A 16,822-nucleotide genomic window follows, 5' to 3' on the forward strand; every position below is an offset into this window, starting at 1 on the left:
GTGCAGGTACTTAAACTCTGCTCCTCGGCCCCTACCACCACCGTTGACTTCGCCCACTCAGTTCTCGGGAGTGCAAAGGCATTTAGCAGAATTTTTTTCTCTCTCACATTTGTTCTGATGAAATGTAATAACCTGTGCACAGAAACTGGCTGTGATTTCACCTGCAGTGAAACCTGCACTTGTATGCATGAACTTTGGTGAATCAGAAGTAAAATTAAATCTTGCCAGCAACCCCCTGTCCCCCAACTTTTGAATCAACCAATATTGTCTGAAGCCCTCATTTAGCTGTATGGAAGCACCTTCTACCGACACGACCAGAATATCCCAAATACATGGTGTAAACAAAGACAACAGCACACACCATCAGTTTGCACCTTTATTTTTTAAAAATGAAATAGTCAAAGTACTTTCTTTTTCAAATATCGACACATAATATATTAACTTTTAATATTTACAGCGTGTTGCTGGGATGTTCTTGTAGAAAATGCATGCTTCTGGTCTGAAACCCAGAGCAAAATGCATCAGACCATTTAACTGCAGCCATATAACATAAACCTGTACAGTATCCAGTCACTATTCAGCACAGGAGTTAGAGCAGGAATAAAAAAATTGGGATCTATTGTTTCCTAGCAACGAGGCTGAGGCCATTATAACACAATTTCTGTTAAGATCAGAACCTCTAACTGGTGTTAGACAGAAACTGAAGATCTTGGCATACATTGTAAACATTTTTACTGTTGATGAGAAAGCTAAAAAGGAACGTTACTTTGACATATATCGTATGCTATGCTTCTCTTTCTCGTTTATTGACACTTCTGCCTGAAGAGTATGAAGATTTTAATGTTTTATCATGGTTCATACAAGTAAAATACTGTCAAGGACACGATCTGATATACTAACATTTATTAAAAGGCTAAAGTCCACCACGAGATCTAAGGAAAAACTGGAAATTGTCAAACACATTTCCTTAGACAAATAATGGCAGGTGACAAATGCCCGGACAAATCCACAGCGAGTCCGACTCCACCGTTCCCAGTTTCTGCCGAGAAGCGATTCCTCTGACAGTCAGGGCGCGTTCGACCTGGTAATGTTTTGTTTCAAGGATGGGTTTAAATAACAGTCAGCGTTTGACAGGGAAAACCCTTACGGCTGTCGGCAGCAGCCCGATCTGAGTGTCGCCGCGTTGGATCAGCCGCGCTAGGGCGAATCCCCCCCAGGAAGCTACCACCCTGCCAGGGATCTGTCGATCTCTTTTTGCTCAGGCTAAAACAGGAGCTCCTCCGCCTCAACCTCCCCTTCGGAACCTTTGGCTTCCAGCAGCACGCATCGCCATTGATCACCTTGGAAAAGCTGCTGCTCCGTAAGCCCGGCCCCGGCCGCGGGCGGAGCGGGGGCTCGGCGGGCAGGGGAGCGCCGGGCTGGGAGGGCAGAGCTTGGGGAGCGCCCCGGCCAGGGGGAGAGGCTGGGGCACAGCTGAGAGGAGCTCGACCCGAACAGCGAGGATGTGTATATCGAGATGCACATTGACCTGTTCATATATAGTTATTTGGCTATGTTCTACATAGATATCTATATATATATATTTATACCTTTGAAATGTTCTAGATTTGCTAAATAAATATGAAAGCAAAGGAAACCTTACTTGTACACACTATTTGTTTGGCTGTCATAAAAAATATAGCACGTATTTCTCATGGTAGGTATTTGCTACAGGATAGTGTGCAATAGTGGTTTTTATTTTATTTTATTTTATTTTATTTTTTATTTTATTTTTTCCACTTTCAGAACCTTGTTTGCAGTGCAGAATGCTAGCATCAAATTATCTGATCTAAATAACAGTATAAATTTCCATGCCATTATTTTTCTTTTTTGCTTTTTCTCATTTGGGTCTCTAGGCTATAGTGCAAAATAAAAAAAAAAAAAAGAAAAAGAAAAAATACAAAAAACAGCACTGAGAAATTGGTCTAACTACTAGGAAAAAAAATGGAGACTGAACTATTCCCTGCCTCCATCTGAGGTTGTTCATGAACAAGATGGTCCAAAGCTATTTGTTTGTTATAGTTCTCACGAACCACTGCTGGCTGGCCCACGTGTAGCTACGACTCCAGTCTCCAGTGCTCCTTCAGTAATAACTCGTTTCTTTAGTACTGTCATCTCAACACGACATTTTTATTTAGTTTCCCAAATTTCTGAAACTGTTACGATGAAGGCATTGTTTTGCTTTTGTAACCGGGCCATGTAATGTCATGTGATTCTTTATACATCCATAATCTCATAAGAAATATTGTTCAAAAATGTACCTTAGACTGCACCCAGGAACTGGGAAAATGCCAAATCCACTTTCAGCGACAAACTCGTAACACATTTCACTCTTTGACCTTTTGGCATAATATGAGAACAACAGTAATCAAGGCAGTATTAAAAAACACAGCTGTAGGTAATACAAAGTGCATTTCCTGCATATAATACAAATAGAACTTTAAGAAACTAAAGGCACAAGCTAACTAAATATGTATTACATACTAGAAATGCACAGTTCAAGGTAATTCTAATAGCTTCAAATATTTGTTTATAATGGATATTTAAAGCGGTTTGAAAATGATACCTCATTAGTGAATTGCAAAAAAGTATAATTGCTTAAAATATAAGTAAAATAGACTCTAATATTGACATCTCGGATCAGTGATAAAATACGTCATCACGTTTATGAATGCACTCTCTATATACAATTCATAAATTATTCTTCTGTTGATTAAAAGCGTATTAGAGGCTCAAGGATTTGAAGGTCCATTTTTAGGCTGGTGTGGAGGTATTCAAATTCTCCATGATTGTATGGAAAATTACGGCAATCGGAGCTGTCAAACCTGGATGTTGTCAGCTCCCAATTCTGTACATTAGTTAACGATGAGCCCGCTCAAAATGTGTTTGTGCAAATTTTGGTCCACAGTTCCCCCTGGCTGGGGAGTCGGGGGTGGTTTTAAGGACCAGGCTCTCGCTCGGCCTGATCCTGCACCCCCAAAGCTGCGCTGGCTCCCGGGGGAGCGGAAGGAGTCTGGGAAGAGACGCTAACGGTGTGAGGCTGAGACCTGAGTCCAAACCCCGGGGGGTTCGGGTCTCAGGTGCCGGTTCAGGCTCATCGCTAACTTTGGTACAGTCTGCTCCACTTGCCCAAAAACAAGGGAAAAAAGAAAACTGGAAAGAAAGGAAGACAGACAAAGAAAGCACTTTGTTGGCTTCAGTAAATATGAGCAGAAATTGTTTCAATATATTTACTATGTCTGTTTTGAAAGAAATGAGCAATAACATCACTGTTACGGATACACAGGCTCTATAACAAGACTTCTAGCTCCCTCTGAAAGTCAATAAAGGAAATCTGCTTACCCATCCCCCCCCGTGTGCCCTCCCCTCCCGATAATCAGGTCTTTTAAAAAGGACAAGTTGAAAGAAGGATCACCTACTCTGCTATGAAATAACTGTGCCAGCAGCGCATGATACCTTGGGAAATAAGAATTTCTGCCCATGCAATATAATGCTTTTCTATGTGCTCTAGATATTGAGCTGAAAAGTGAAGAGTCATCCCCAAAATGTTCTACGTTTATCAACATATTTACTATCCACACTTAGGTTCATCAACTCCCAACCCAACAATCTTCTTCAGACTCGAAAAAATGAGTAATACAGCAGGATTATTAATTCGAGATGAAAAGAACACGATGCCTAAACCCAACAACACTGCAGTTTCCAAATGCTCTGTGAACAGACGAGTCCTGGCCCAGCGACTACGGACAGGACCGATCCTGCACGGCTTGTTGTTACTGCACCGTGTGCGCCCTCCCAGCTGGCTAACGAGGGTTGTCCCAACCGCGCCGGGTTAAAGCCCAGCCTGGAGCACGCTGATGCCAGCGGAGCGGCTCCTGTCGCCTGCGGTGCTCGCACAGCCCTTCTTTGGCCACCCCTGACGCCTGGCTGATGCCCAGCAGCGCGGGGCCACCCGGCACAACCCAGTGCCGAGGGAAACCTCGGGAGACAGGCCCCCACCTGCAAAAGCAGACGCAACGTGGCGTTCGTCGCCGCGCGGCCGAGAGGTGGCTACGGCCCAGCAAAGCTGAAGGCCGTACGGGACAGCCTTTCCAATACAAGTCGGGTTTCCCAGGTTAGAAAATCCCTTAGATCATAGCTGTGAGGAATGACACGTGCGGGGTTGGTGAGCAACTACGGAGTTCCCATCACAGCCTGGTTTCTGTACGCAATCCCTTGAACTTACGGGAGATCTCACCGGGATAAAAACTACCCAGTAAACACGGGTTGCAGAATCAGGCTCTGTAACCTTTAACTAATTGGTGAAATATTAAATCAACAACAACAAAAAAGTCGTGTTTCTTTAGAAGAAGGCAGAGCACGCTGCGCTCCCCCCTACCCCGCAGGGATGTGCGGCGTCACCCCGGGCACCTCGCGCGCAGGTCGCGCTGCTCAGCTGTCAGGACGCTGCTTCTGAAATTTTTGAATACTGCCACACAAGAACTAAAAATCGTCACTGTCATCTCTCAAAGAGTTAAACGAACAATATTAAAATACCATCTTCTGTCACATTTAAAGGCAGTTGGATATGTTTTTTCCTCTATATTTATATATACAGAGTTCTGATCTAGAAAAACCAATACAATAAACCATTTTACGTTTAAAAACAGGCAGTCTTTGGTGACGCAAAGGCAGAGATTTTCTTTGTTACCTTCTGCCTATTTCACTCTGTCTCATAAAGTGAATGTTATTGGCACTGTCAGAAAGTTCGAGATACTGCTCCACAGATAAAACAAAATATCCATCGTAGCCCTGTACCCGCCCAGTGCTTAAAAGCTGCTGTTTCTCTCCGTCTGTCCATGCCCTAATACCTTCTTCCCCCTCCTGCAGCCGCCTCTGCTCCTTAGTCCAGGCCTGAGCCACGGCTCTCTGCCTGGCTACCTCCAAGACATGGTTCTTTTCTTCCTCCACCGTCGTTCCGTAGCGAACGTTGAAGCACAGCGCGCCGTGCTGGAGCTGGATGTCAGCAAAGCGTCTAGTCCTCCCGTTGATCACAGAAGTCATCTGCGACACTGTGACGTTGACGCCGTTCTCCAAGATGCGTCGTCCTCCGGTGTTGCCGATTAGGACCAAATCTTCTTCCAAAGACCCCAGCTTGATGAAGTAATGCGTGTCTCGGCCCTCTATGGTGAAATGCAGGTTCTCCAGATAGTGAGCGTTGTTGAGGATGGCAGCAATGCGCCGGCTGTCCTCGTTAGCCACGCCTATAATGTCAGCTGTCACTATACCATCCTTTATAGCGAATTTGATGCCTTTTCCGAATACTGAAGGGATAGCTGCAAATCTCGGTTGCCTCACTCCCTCATAGCACTTGCCATCGCTATACCTGGGTGTCATAGGAAGTTGATCCAAGGATATGAAGTTTCGGAGTTGCTTTTGTAGCTCACACTGAATACCAAGGATAGTCTGGAAAAGAAAATACCGATAGTTTGCAGGTGAGGCATCTTGCAGTTCATTATAGTGTCTCACAGACCCTACTGATCTCTTAATTGCTTAGAATGGATCTTCAATTTGTTTGGAAAATATCGTGCACATCTACAGAGCCTGGGTATATGCGCATGCTTTCTAATCGCCTAAGGTATGGCTTTCTGTCTCTTGGACTCTTTCGTTTCTAGAAAACAAATGGAAAACGTGTTTATCACAAATGCTATTTTCATATTTATTCTTCTTTTTTCTTCTCCCCCTCCCCTCCCCTTGAATTGTTACTCTACTGGCTGGTCTTTTGACTCTTAGGCGTGGGGAAACCTGAACTCAAAGCTGTGCTCTTTCACGTGATTCTATGCTTAGTCTCTGTGTGTCTAATTACGTCTTCTGTAAAATAGCAGTAACAGATTTCACAGCCCATTCTTTAAGGAAAGCAGGCTGTGAAGGTCTCAAGACACTAGAACAATAGGAACCACGCAAGTACATCAGATCTGTAGATCTTGCTCCCCATTGAGGCTAAAAAAACCTCACTCCAACCATCTATTTGTCTTTTAACACTACACTTATCACTACACTTTTTCTGTGCCTTTGTAATAGCTTCTTTAATATCTCAATGACAATTTTACAGGGACACGCTCCTACACCTGGAAGGAGCTCTGACCCTACAGCCCTCTGCACGTTGTGCAGTCATTTGTGCATGGGAAAAGCAGCATGTTAAATGCTACTAACACGAACTCACAACGCTTTATTCTTCCTTTTCCTGACTACATTAGAGGAAAGGCATCTTTTCTCTCTCATCTTTGCAAAATCGTAATTCTTTGTTAACAGATGCTCGCATGGTCAAACGCAAAACACGAACACCTGCTCAGAATATCGGTAGTTGGTCCTGTTGCAGTTACATTGATTGCTAGACCCTGCTAGCTGCTGCATGGCTCTTCTTTACTGAAAATAAGCCCTGGAACAAGATTGAGTTTTACAGATTCCCTCCATAGCAACATTTCTCTTTTCCTGCAGTAATTATGCAGAGTTACAGACTTGTAAAGCTGTTTATACCCTCAGTGATTTTGCATCTTTTGTGGCATCTTTGCTAACAAAGATGAAAAATCTGTGGTTTTAACTTCTTATTTAACTTATTATTTATTTTTTGTAGCTTTTTCAATTTTCAGTCAAACACCTTTATCCTTTTGTCTATCCTGCCCCACAAATTTGAATGGTTTCTCTGTAAACAGCTGCAAAGTTTCTTCACTGTGTTCCTAAAAGCTTCTCCTTAAAACTCTCCTCCGCTCTGATGCCTGTACATAATGTGACAACATTAAAGTTTCTAGCATTGTTAGACTGTTTGCCTTGCCTATTATGTTGAAAGACACAGTCACATTGTTTCCTTGGTCCCCAATATTTTCTAATCAAATTCCTTCATTTAGTATTTGAAGCAGCAGAACAGAGTTTTTGCTAACCTTTCCAGGATCCCACTCTTGCGTTTTTGTTTGAAGCTGTAGAAGTTCGTATGTTGTCTCCAAAGCTTCTATTTCTGGTTTTGGGAATCCGGGTAGTACGTTGTGCAACTGGAAACCAAACAGCTCTAGCCAACTTCCAATGTCTACAAAACAAGAAAAGGATGCTGGCAATAAGGCACATAAATCCTAAAAAAAGTGAGGGTAGTCTGCAGAAATCCCAGCTATGCAGAAATAACGATTTCACATCAATTTATGTTTTCAGTACTGGTTACAGCATCTATTGTAGCAAACAAATTATTTGATTACAAAGCATAGCTATACTCAAATCAATAGTGTACCTTCTATGTATTTATAATAGAAAAAATTCCAATTAAGCTGCCTCTGTTCTTCCCCTAATTTTAGCACTTAGAAAAGCAGCAGAAACAACTATTAATTATTTTCTTGGTTACTATAAAGGCTATGGAAAACAGATCGAGCTCACTAAGATGTTACCTATTAAAGAAATGACTTTAATATATGTAAGATTAGAGCCAAATAGTAACTTTAGATACATGCAGAAGATTTCTGGAGTCTTGAATCCGTACCAGAATTTGATCAAAAGTTGTATTTTCATGAGAAACATGTTACTTTTACCTGTCGTATACTTAGCAACATCTTGGATTCTGCCAACTGGGTAATTATTTTCAAATGAGTAGAGATTAAATGGTTGTGGGACAGCATTCAGGTGTTTCCATACATGATGATTTGGTGTCGTCCACCGACCAGCAATGACATCATAGTCCCGCTGACCCAGATGAACTAATTTAGTAAGAGAATCATAGAGCCCTCCATGAAAACCAATGATAACCTGGAAATCTGGATTAGTGTCCTGGTAGATCTCTCCATATGGGGTGTACAAAATTTCTTTTATGACTTGGCCCCGACTGCTAAATACAGCTAGAGGTGTTCCAGTGTTATCACAAGCAACATAATATTCTTCTCCACTGCTTAATTCCATTGCAATGAGATGACCTTGAAGATCGTAATATAGGGATGTTATTTCCGAGCTAGTATGATTGTACAAGTGAGTAACTCTTATTGGGTTGGAGAGATCAGCGTAGAAGAACTGCAAGTGTTGTCCTAGGCTTGACTTGCTTGCAACTCGTCTTCCAAGACCATCGTAACAGTATTGCACAGTCCAGCCGGACACTTTGTTGTACGCTTTGTTCAGCAGACCGTTAGAGTTGTACTCAAAGATCTCATTGCCTCTTTGCCTGAGAAAACCATCTTCGTCCATTTTATATTGAATTTCTCCAAGTCTGGTAATGCGATCTCTCAGATCGTATCTCAGAGGAGTGAGGCGCGCACTGTTTCCATGGCTCAGCAAGTTGATGTTGCCATTAAGGTCATAGCTGTAGCGCCACTGGGTTTTATCATTCACAGACACAGTCTGAAGTTGACCGTCAGCATCATATTCATAAAAATATCTTGTTATATTGGCATCTACACCTACGCGTATATCGCAGATCACCATACGACCCATGTTATCATATTGGATGGTCATCCAGTAAGCGATAGACTTGAGAATTTCATATTGTACTTCAATCACTTGACCATTGGCACTAAAAATTTTGGTGTGTTTCATCACAGTCGTGGTTATAACTTGGTTTAAATCGTAATTAATTACACTGAATTTTCCAAATTGTTCAGTCCTGCCAGAAACATCGACGTAACGGTACAGATCTATGGGAAGAGGCGTCTCGTTTATCATGGCCTGCATGCTCGTGACACGGAAGTTGTTATAGCTGTAGTCAAATCTGGCATTTACAAGGCCTTCTTCACTAAACCTGAAGATTTGGCGACCAATAAGCGGACCTGTCCAAAACAAATAGGGGAAAGAAGAAAGGCAAGAAAAATAATGAATGATGTCCACAGTATACCTACTCTACAGATCTAGCACAGACAGGCGATGAACTCAAATACACCCTTAAGCCTTATTGCTACTTCACTGTCTCAGAAAATACCATTAACTAAGAATATGTTAGATTATTCTCTCACAAACCTTTATCAATGCTTGCTCAACAAAATATTTATATTTTATTAACATTCATTTAAATGAATGCTATTTTATTCATAATTATGATTTCTATTTACTTACAAGATAATTCTAAACTGAATTATTTTACGTGGTGATTTCCTTCCTCATATAAACAGCCTTTTTGAATTTATGCTGTATTATGGTATAAACAGGGAAACTTGAAAATACAAACAATAAAACAACTTGATTTAGTATTTAGCAAATATCCACACAGTGGAATAAAAACAATCAAACATTGTAAGAGCTATTCCATACCAAGCAATAAAAAGAAAACTGTATTTCAAATGGGACAGCTATATATGCCTATGGACACCGACAGAGAGATATACAAACATATTTTTCTATAGAAACATAAAATATAAGAACTTGTAGACATAAAAATAATGGCATTTCATGCCAGGTAAGTCCAGGATCAGGGCCAAAAACTTTAGCAAAGTAGTGACAGTTACACAAACCTGTTTGCCTGTATCTGATGGTACAGATGAACCCATCATGCATTAAATGTATTGTTTTAATAACCCCAGAAGATTCCTCGTAGGTGAACGTGACTTGAGTAGTATCATAAAGAATCTCGGAGAGTCGGGACTGTTTGGTGTATTTGTACAGGACTCTGCGTCCTGTCCCAGGATATAATGTTTGCAGAAGCCGACCGTCTCTGGTGACGTCCTGTACGAAAGCCGCACTGCTGTCCGGAGGGGTATAGATGTTGCGGTAGTACCCGACGGACAGCATGGTTTGCAAGGCGTGGCGCACCATGCTCGGCATGGTGACCGAGAGCAGGTAGTCGGACTGGTCGTACTCAAAGATGTAGCGGCGCTGGCTGTGCAACAGGAGCATCACGGACTGCAATCAAACAGGAATGGCAGTATAAGTGGCTGATCAAGCAAATGATTATTCATCTAGTGAGTGCCTGAAGGTTAAGGAAACGCTGAAACAATCATCCGCTCTTGTAGTTTGCTCTTACTGTCTGTACAATTCCAAGTGAAGCTTTCAGCTCCAGGAGACCTGGCCAGCAAGGTGGTACAAAACAGGAGGAGAATAATAGTAAGTCTAGAGGTAAGGACCTCCAAACTGGAAGGCAGATGTGGTTCTCAGTAGCATTTCAGTCTCATGCTGACTTGCTATGTTGCTTTGAAGTATTTAGGTCATCCTCCCAGGAAGCAAAACCAGAGGGAACCTCTTCCTCACACACAGGCAGAGCATCTGCACCAGCAGATGTTTCTAGGGCAGGTGGAAAGGGGGAACTTTCAGTGGTGTGTTCAAGATGTTTAGCTTTTATGGGCACTCTGCATCTCTCTATCACACACCTACCCCTTATTCTGTATGTCTTCCATTAAATGCACATTGCCCCAGAGGTCATAGTATCTCCATGCTTGCAGATGGATGAAAATAGTCTGCAGGTTCTTTGGTTTGACTACTTCTCTCTTTGTTTTTTAATGTTTACAAAGAATATAATTTCTACACAGGTACTTGATATTTGCCCTGTGTTGGTTAATTGTGACTGGTCAATGAAATCTGATTTGTTTGTCTGGCAGATGAACGTGCAAGCATGGCAGACACTTTTCTGTGCAAATTTAAAGTTTGGGTTCTGTAAACCTTTTCACCAGTCACGTGCAAAGTCACGGTGTCACAGAGCACAAGCCCACTGGTAAACTGTCCCTGTTGAAACAAGCATAATGAAAACACAGAGTGAAAATGTATGGGGGAACTTGGTAGCCTTCCCCCAGCTCCAGCAAGCGGCTTGGCCGGCCCAGGGCACTGCACGCCCTGGCCACGCTGTCTGAGCTGAGCTGGGGCGCTGACACTCACAGTTCTTAGCCCACAGCCCACACCGAACAAGCACAGAAGCAAATTTGTCAGGCTTCTGCACGATTGAGACATCATGCAAAACAAAGTCTTATGAGGAACAGTGTGGCTGCTTTTTCATAGAGCATTGGGGAAAGAAATCAGGAAAAAAAGGCTTTTTTTCCCTCTAAGCTCAAAAATCTTCTCTGGGAAGAAAACACTGAGAGCTCAGCCCTGCAACGTGTGAAGTAACATTGGCCCTGAGCCACTCTGCTCTGACAAATAACCCGAGTGCTTATTCCAAGGACCAAAGTCAGGCTAAGCCTTGGCCACCCCCTCTGCACCCCCAGCCTCCCAAGGTGTGTTTCTTCCTGCCCTTGATGAAGGACATCTGTCACCCGCACACGAGCCAGCGCGCACCAACATATGCCACTCGCAAGTTATCCTCTGCCAACAGGTGACGACGGACCTGTGCACCGAGCTCTTTCTGATCGCTTTATTGCTGGCCTGCCAAGCATTTCTAACACGCAGAGTGTTTATTTTGTTTTCACCTTCAGTCAGGAGTCCCCCGTCTGCAGTAAACCACTGGCTGAACTCTCTCCTAGCACTGATGTGACGCCTCTCTCTATATACTGCTCCCGGGCCTGTTTTTAAGCTGTCTGCCGTTGACAGCGTATGAATAACAAGATCAGAAACATCTCTAATATAACTTTAGTGCCCCTGTGTGCCATTTTTACAGCACTTTGTGGCTTTTCCACTTTTGTCCAAGATAGTAAAAGGATAGACAGTACAAGGGTTGGAGACTTAGTATCCTCTCTAGCCTATTAGAGGATACCATAAAGAGAAAAAAAATTAATTCCCAATTCATCCTAATAATATTACAATAGATTTTTCAACTCTTTGCACAAATTGGGTTCTAATTGTTTTAAAGGATTTCAGAGGGTAGCTCATAAAACATCCAAAAGGTGTCATTTTATAAAAGCAACCAGAGCCTGGTCAACCACGTAATGATTGATGCCGCATGGTATAGCCAGACAAACAGCCAATGGCAATTACTTGGGCTCTACTGGGAACACAGAGAAATGCTGAGCACCACCACTAGATGTCATTTCTGTCCAACATACACACGCAACCGCTCATCTATTTTGTCTGTGGTAAGCGGCAGGATTTCGGAAGCAAGCTTGGAGAATTCAGGAGATTTTATAACACCATTAACTAATCGAGGAAAGTGCCCAAAACAAGAGAAACTGAATCTCATCAGTAAAAATTATTTACAGTTCTACTATCATAGTGCTTTTTAAACCCTGAATTATTGGAGGTCATTTGGGAAGGGGTAGAGATTTTTGAGGATGTACAATTAACTCATCAAGTGCTAAAAAATGAAGAATTACATAACTATGAATTGGAAGTGAACTATATAATTGATTTTTTGATAAAAGGAATCGTTGGGTCTTATGAGGTTTCAGACAACCTTTAGCAATCATTACATAATTAACACAGTGAGTTATTGACTTTAATGGAGCCACAAAATGATACTTCAATGTCCAATTTTGACAATGAATTCATCTTTCTTTGGCACAAGGAACAAACAGTGAGGAAAGTACATTAAATAGCTGGGAGATTATGTCCATGGTGTGTATGACTTTCAATAATTTTCATGACAAGTTACAGCATAACCCAAGCCTGCTGCTACCTGAACCAGTAAGCTTTTGCCATTTGCTTCTACAAGATGAGGATCTGGCCCCTTGTGTAGAATTCCAGAACAGTTTTAAGTTATATGAATTTATTTATAAGCTTATCATAAACTAAGAACAGGCAAAGTGCTTTGGAAAGGTAACAAGCATACATCTTTCCAAAATTACGGTCCATTAGGCCCGAAGAAAAAAAAAAGATTCCTCCAAAAGGCACATTACCCAAATATTTGAAAGCTGTACTAAATGCCCGTTTACTTGCAATTTGCAGAAGAGCATACAGACAAAAGAAGCCCTGACAAATTTATCTGAACCAAGCGACTGAAGCTTCTAGGGTTTGCCAATCTTCTTAACACATACAAGAACCGTACTGCATGCAGACGAGGAAGGAATCACATTTTTGTGCATTCTCCAGTCTAAATCATTTGTTTCTCTGGGTTAGGTTTAAGTTTTTTGAGGATCAAGTTTAAATACGTTCAAAATCAGTACAGCAAAGTTTATCTTAAAAGTACACATTTGGAACTTTTTAATATAGAAATAACTTGAAAGTCATTGGATTTCCTGCGTGTAATACCCCCTTATCAGTCTTACCTCACCTGCCCCCTCCTAGCCTTTCCCTGTTCAGAGAAAATGTTCTGCAAACTCAGGGTATGTCGGATAGTCCAAAATGTTGCTATTTGAAAAAAAAGGTTAAAAGGATGCTGTTTGAATACAATTTCACACTAAGTTCTGAAAGCTTTAAAAATAGAGATGGGCTTTTTGCTTTTGAGAGACAAGACCAAATGAGATGCTTCTAAAGGTGAAGGAGATGCTGTTCTTCCTTAGTCTGCACAACACTTATTCCCCCATTTTGTGACCATTACCATTTCCCAATTTCCCTACAGACATAAATGAAAATTGCTATACTCAGGCAATTTAGACATGAAGTCACTATAAAGGCAGAGCAGTAACTCATTTCATATTAATGTTCCCCCCCCAAATGGCCCCCATAAATACTGAAGTAATCTGTCTCCTCACAGGATCAATCCCTTTTTTACAGCGCAGCACTGAATAGGTGCAAGCTTGTACTCACTGCCTCATAATTTTGGCTTAAAAGAACTGTGTCTGTGGGAAGCAAAAAGTTCCCTTTCAGTGACTGTTATATTTTTGACTATGTTACATAGAGTAGCAACATGTTTTTCAGCAGTGAGAGTATCCTTTGTTCTCTTGAACTCGGACTGAGACTAAGAAGTCATTTTTACCTACCCATTAAACAAATCTGAGGTGCTGATAACTTTCTTCAGAACTAACTATGGCAGGTTTGAACGGGTGACATGTAGGTCTAAGAATGTCCAGAGACATTTTTATCTACTTATGTAACTGTATGCATTTTCTGTTTAAAAGGTCTTAAATACTCTTGCAAGAGGTAGCATTATAACATAGTTCACAATATAATATCTATATCAAAACAAATATTTTTGCCTTGGTACAACAATCCACTTTTTAAATGATTTACCTTTTCTAAATATGTGTAACTCCATATTTTACCATCTGCCCATGTTCTGGAAATTATGTTCCCACTTGGATCATACTCCATTTTCTCAGTCCAGGTTCCTCTTTGGATATAGGTGACCAATCCAGAATGTGAATAAGTGATATTGACCTCATTGTACTTGCTGATGGGTGACCATAAAATTGGGCGTCCTGTCTGGTCATACATAATCCGAAGAGTGAATTTTCGATGATCATCATAAATCTTTCCTGTTCTGGTGACATGATCGAAATCAATGGAGAGCAGGTTTCTGTTGTGGGCCTAAACACAAAGCACAGTAAGGTAAGAAAACAGTGCATCTTAATTACACACAACACAATATTTCTGTATCAGCTCTAATCAAAATGTGCAATGGTTTAACATTATGATGGAGAATTTAGACCTTTTTAAAGACAAGAAAATAGAAAAATATTCAGATGAGAAACCGGAGGACCAAGAAACAAAATGCTGCTTGCATTCAGTGTTATTATACTTTGCATTACAGGATGCTTCCTATTTCCATGTGCTAAACCCTCACCTCTGCTCTCACCTCTTCCTAAGTTTTCCTTCTTTCTTCTCAACTTTCATCTCTCTGTGGACGGGCTTTTTGATTCCAGCCAAAGATGTGTAGTTAAGCCCACAACTTAACACAGATATCCCATCTCACATCCTCTCTCTTAAGCTCCGTCAATGTTGACAGGTCGGCTGCTGCTCTGGGATAGCCCACGCCAGGTCGCATACCGACGCTGCAAAGGGAGGAGCTGTGCTTGCAGCTCCCGAAGACCCCGCTCACCAGCATCCTCATACTTCTTCACAAAACCACCCCGCTCCCAGAGCTCATGAAAGCCAGCGGCAGCGGTGCCTGCTGTCAGCCGTAATCCGTGTTGCAGCTCTCTCACCACATTTGGACCTGCAACATTTCTTAAACTCACTGCGTCCGACAGACTAACAAAGGGACCGTGCTACGATCTGTTAACATTTATGGTCCAACAGGAAAATGGAGAGGGGCAGCCCAATTCTCAGTTTGAAATCAAGTTCAAAGCTGAGCCAGATACATGAAGACAAAATATATTCTTATATATATGCTTGCATCATCTTCCTCCTTACATCATTCAGTCACTGGGCAATCACTATTAAACTCCATTTAAATCAGAGATATAATTTAGGGACCCATAAGACATTTTTCATTGACTTGTCTTTTTCAGATCAATGCTCAATGCGCTCATTGTATTAATCTACTGCATTTTATCTAATCACTTGTATTAATCTATTCCAATTAATAAATTCCTTACAGCAGAGACTATGTCAGTGCAGGTGTTCGCACAGTGCACAGCACAGTGCTTGCTCCTCGCTGAGTCCTGGAGGCGTAGCCGAAAAGTAAATGGTTAAGAATACCTGTTTAATAATTCAAGCTGTGATCATATGGTGGCAGTGATTAGAAAGAACATTTTTTTTCTTTCCCTTTTCTGTTTTTAGATACAAAATAATTTGAAAATCTAGAAGAAGCAGGTGTTCTTTCTTCAACTACCATTCCTGGGGTTTTATATACACACATGTCTAACTTTAATAGTGTTCATTTACAATAGCTATAAAATACCTATATACCCCTGTAGACTGCTGTAACTATTACAATTTATGCTCTAACGATAGTTAAGGAGCCCAAGTAAAATGTGATGTTCAGTTCAACTATATTTGCCTGTATACAGTCTGATGGATTAAGTTTATTATAATATATTTCTTTGCAAACTTCTTGCAATTTCTGAAAACAAATCCTCTTGGTGGTAAAATAGCTGATAAGCAAGCAGGGGATACACCCTGGCTCATATTCATTTACTGTCTATGTACATATTTAATGTTCTTATTGCTATTATTATTATTATTTTTGTAGAATGCAGTTAGGAGAAAGGAAAGTCTTGAATACAAATTGCTTGCAATCTAAATTTCAGGGACGATACAAGAAATAAGAATGGAAACCAAACAGAGGCAGAATTAGCAGCGAAGTGGATAGCAGCAGTATTTGAAAGCTCACAGAGTTAAAATAAGGTTTAGGTGGATGCCATTACTTCCCTTATATTTCACATTTTATGTCTCATTTGTTTACTTTCTTATATTAGATTTAAGTTAAATTTAACACATTTTATGTCTCATTTTATGTCTCATTTGTTTACTTTCTTATATTAGATTTAAGTTAAATTTAACACCCTTCTCAAGGCAAGACAGGACGATACATGGGTAGCAGGCTTCATTTCAACGTTGTCACGGAAAAGCTGATTTCAAATCCCAGTGGCTTCTTAAAGACAACTCCTCCTACATACAATGCAGTAAGGAGCCCCTGTCAGAGGCTGGAGCTCACGGGCTCTGTTACAAGTCAGGGACAACTGGTTTCTGAAAGCAATGTCAGGTCAGAATTTCAGCTGATGAAAATGGGGAGAAAATTCAGTTGACTTCAGTAATAGTGTTAGCAGGGCCTAAAAAGATATATTTATTATATATTTTTAAACATTTGTTGACTGTACTTCCGTTAGTTTTATAGCTAGAAATTTTGCAGTGTAAATAATTGCATAAATGTGCACTTCTCTTGACTTTCATTCTCAAACCTAAACTGTCTACAATGTGTAAATCAGATGAGATGATTGTATTATTTCCTTGCCTGATTTGAGTCAATTCCGTTTTGATTTGAGTCAACGTAAGCTGATACAAACTGGCAGAGGATTTGGTCCTACCATGAGAACTTGCTGTAAGGCTGGTAAATAAAGGGAGATCATTTGCTAAATGCAATAATAAACATAGCTGTCAAAGCCTG

General features: G+C 41.1%; 1 protein-coding gene across 1 annotated transcript in view; it reads right to left on the minus strand.

The window, feature by feature from the left end:
* Positions 1-362: 362 nt before the first annotated feature.
* TENM1 (teneurin transmembrane protein 1) overlaps positions 363-16,822 on the minus strand; it is a 349,960-nt gene continuing 333,500 nt past the window's right edge. The window contains exons 29-33 of the mRNA XM_075162386.1: positions 14,005-14,301; positions 9,489-9,876; positions 7,590-8,810; positions 6,957-7,099; positions 363-5,484 (exon numbers count right to left, since the gene is read on the minus strand). Of these exons, the coding sequence (XP_075018487.1) occupies positions 4,726-5,484; positions 6,957-7,099; positions 7,590-8,810; positions 9,489-9,876; positions 14,005-14,301 (2,808 nt within the window). The 3' untranslated portion in view covers positions 363-4,725. The remainder of the gene's footprint in view (positions 5,485-6,956; positions 7,100-7,589; positions 8,811-9,488; positions 9,877-14,004; positions 14,302-16,822) is intronic.

Source organism: Calonectris borealis, chromosome 13 (genome assembly GCF_964195595.1).
Source record: "Calonectris borealis chromosome 13, bCalBor7.hap1.2, whole genome shotgun sequence".
In the NCBI taxonomy this organism is placed as follows: Eukaryota; Metazoa; Chordata; class Aves; order Procellariiformes; family Procellariidae; genus Calonectris; species Calonectris borealis.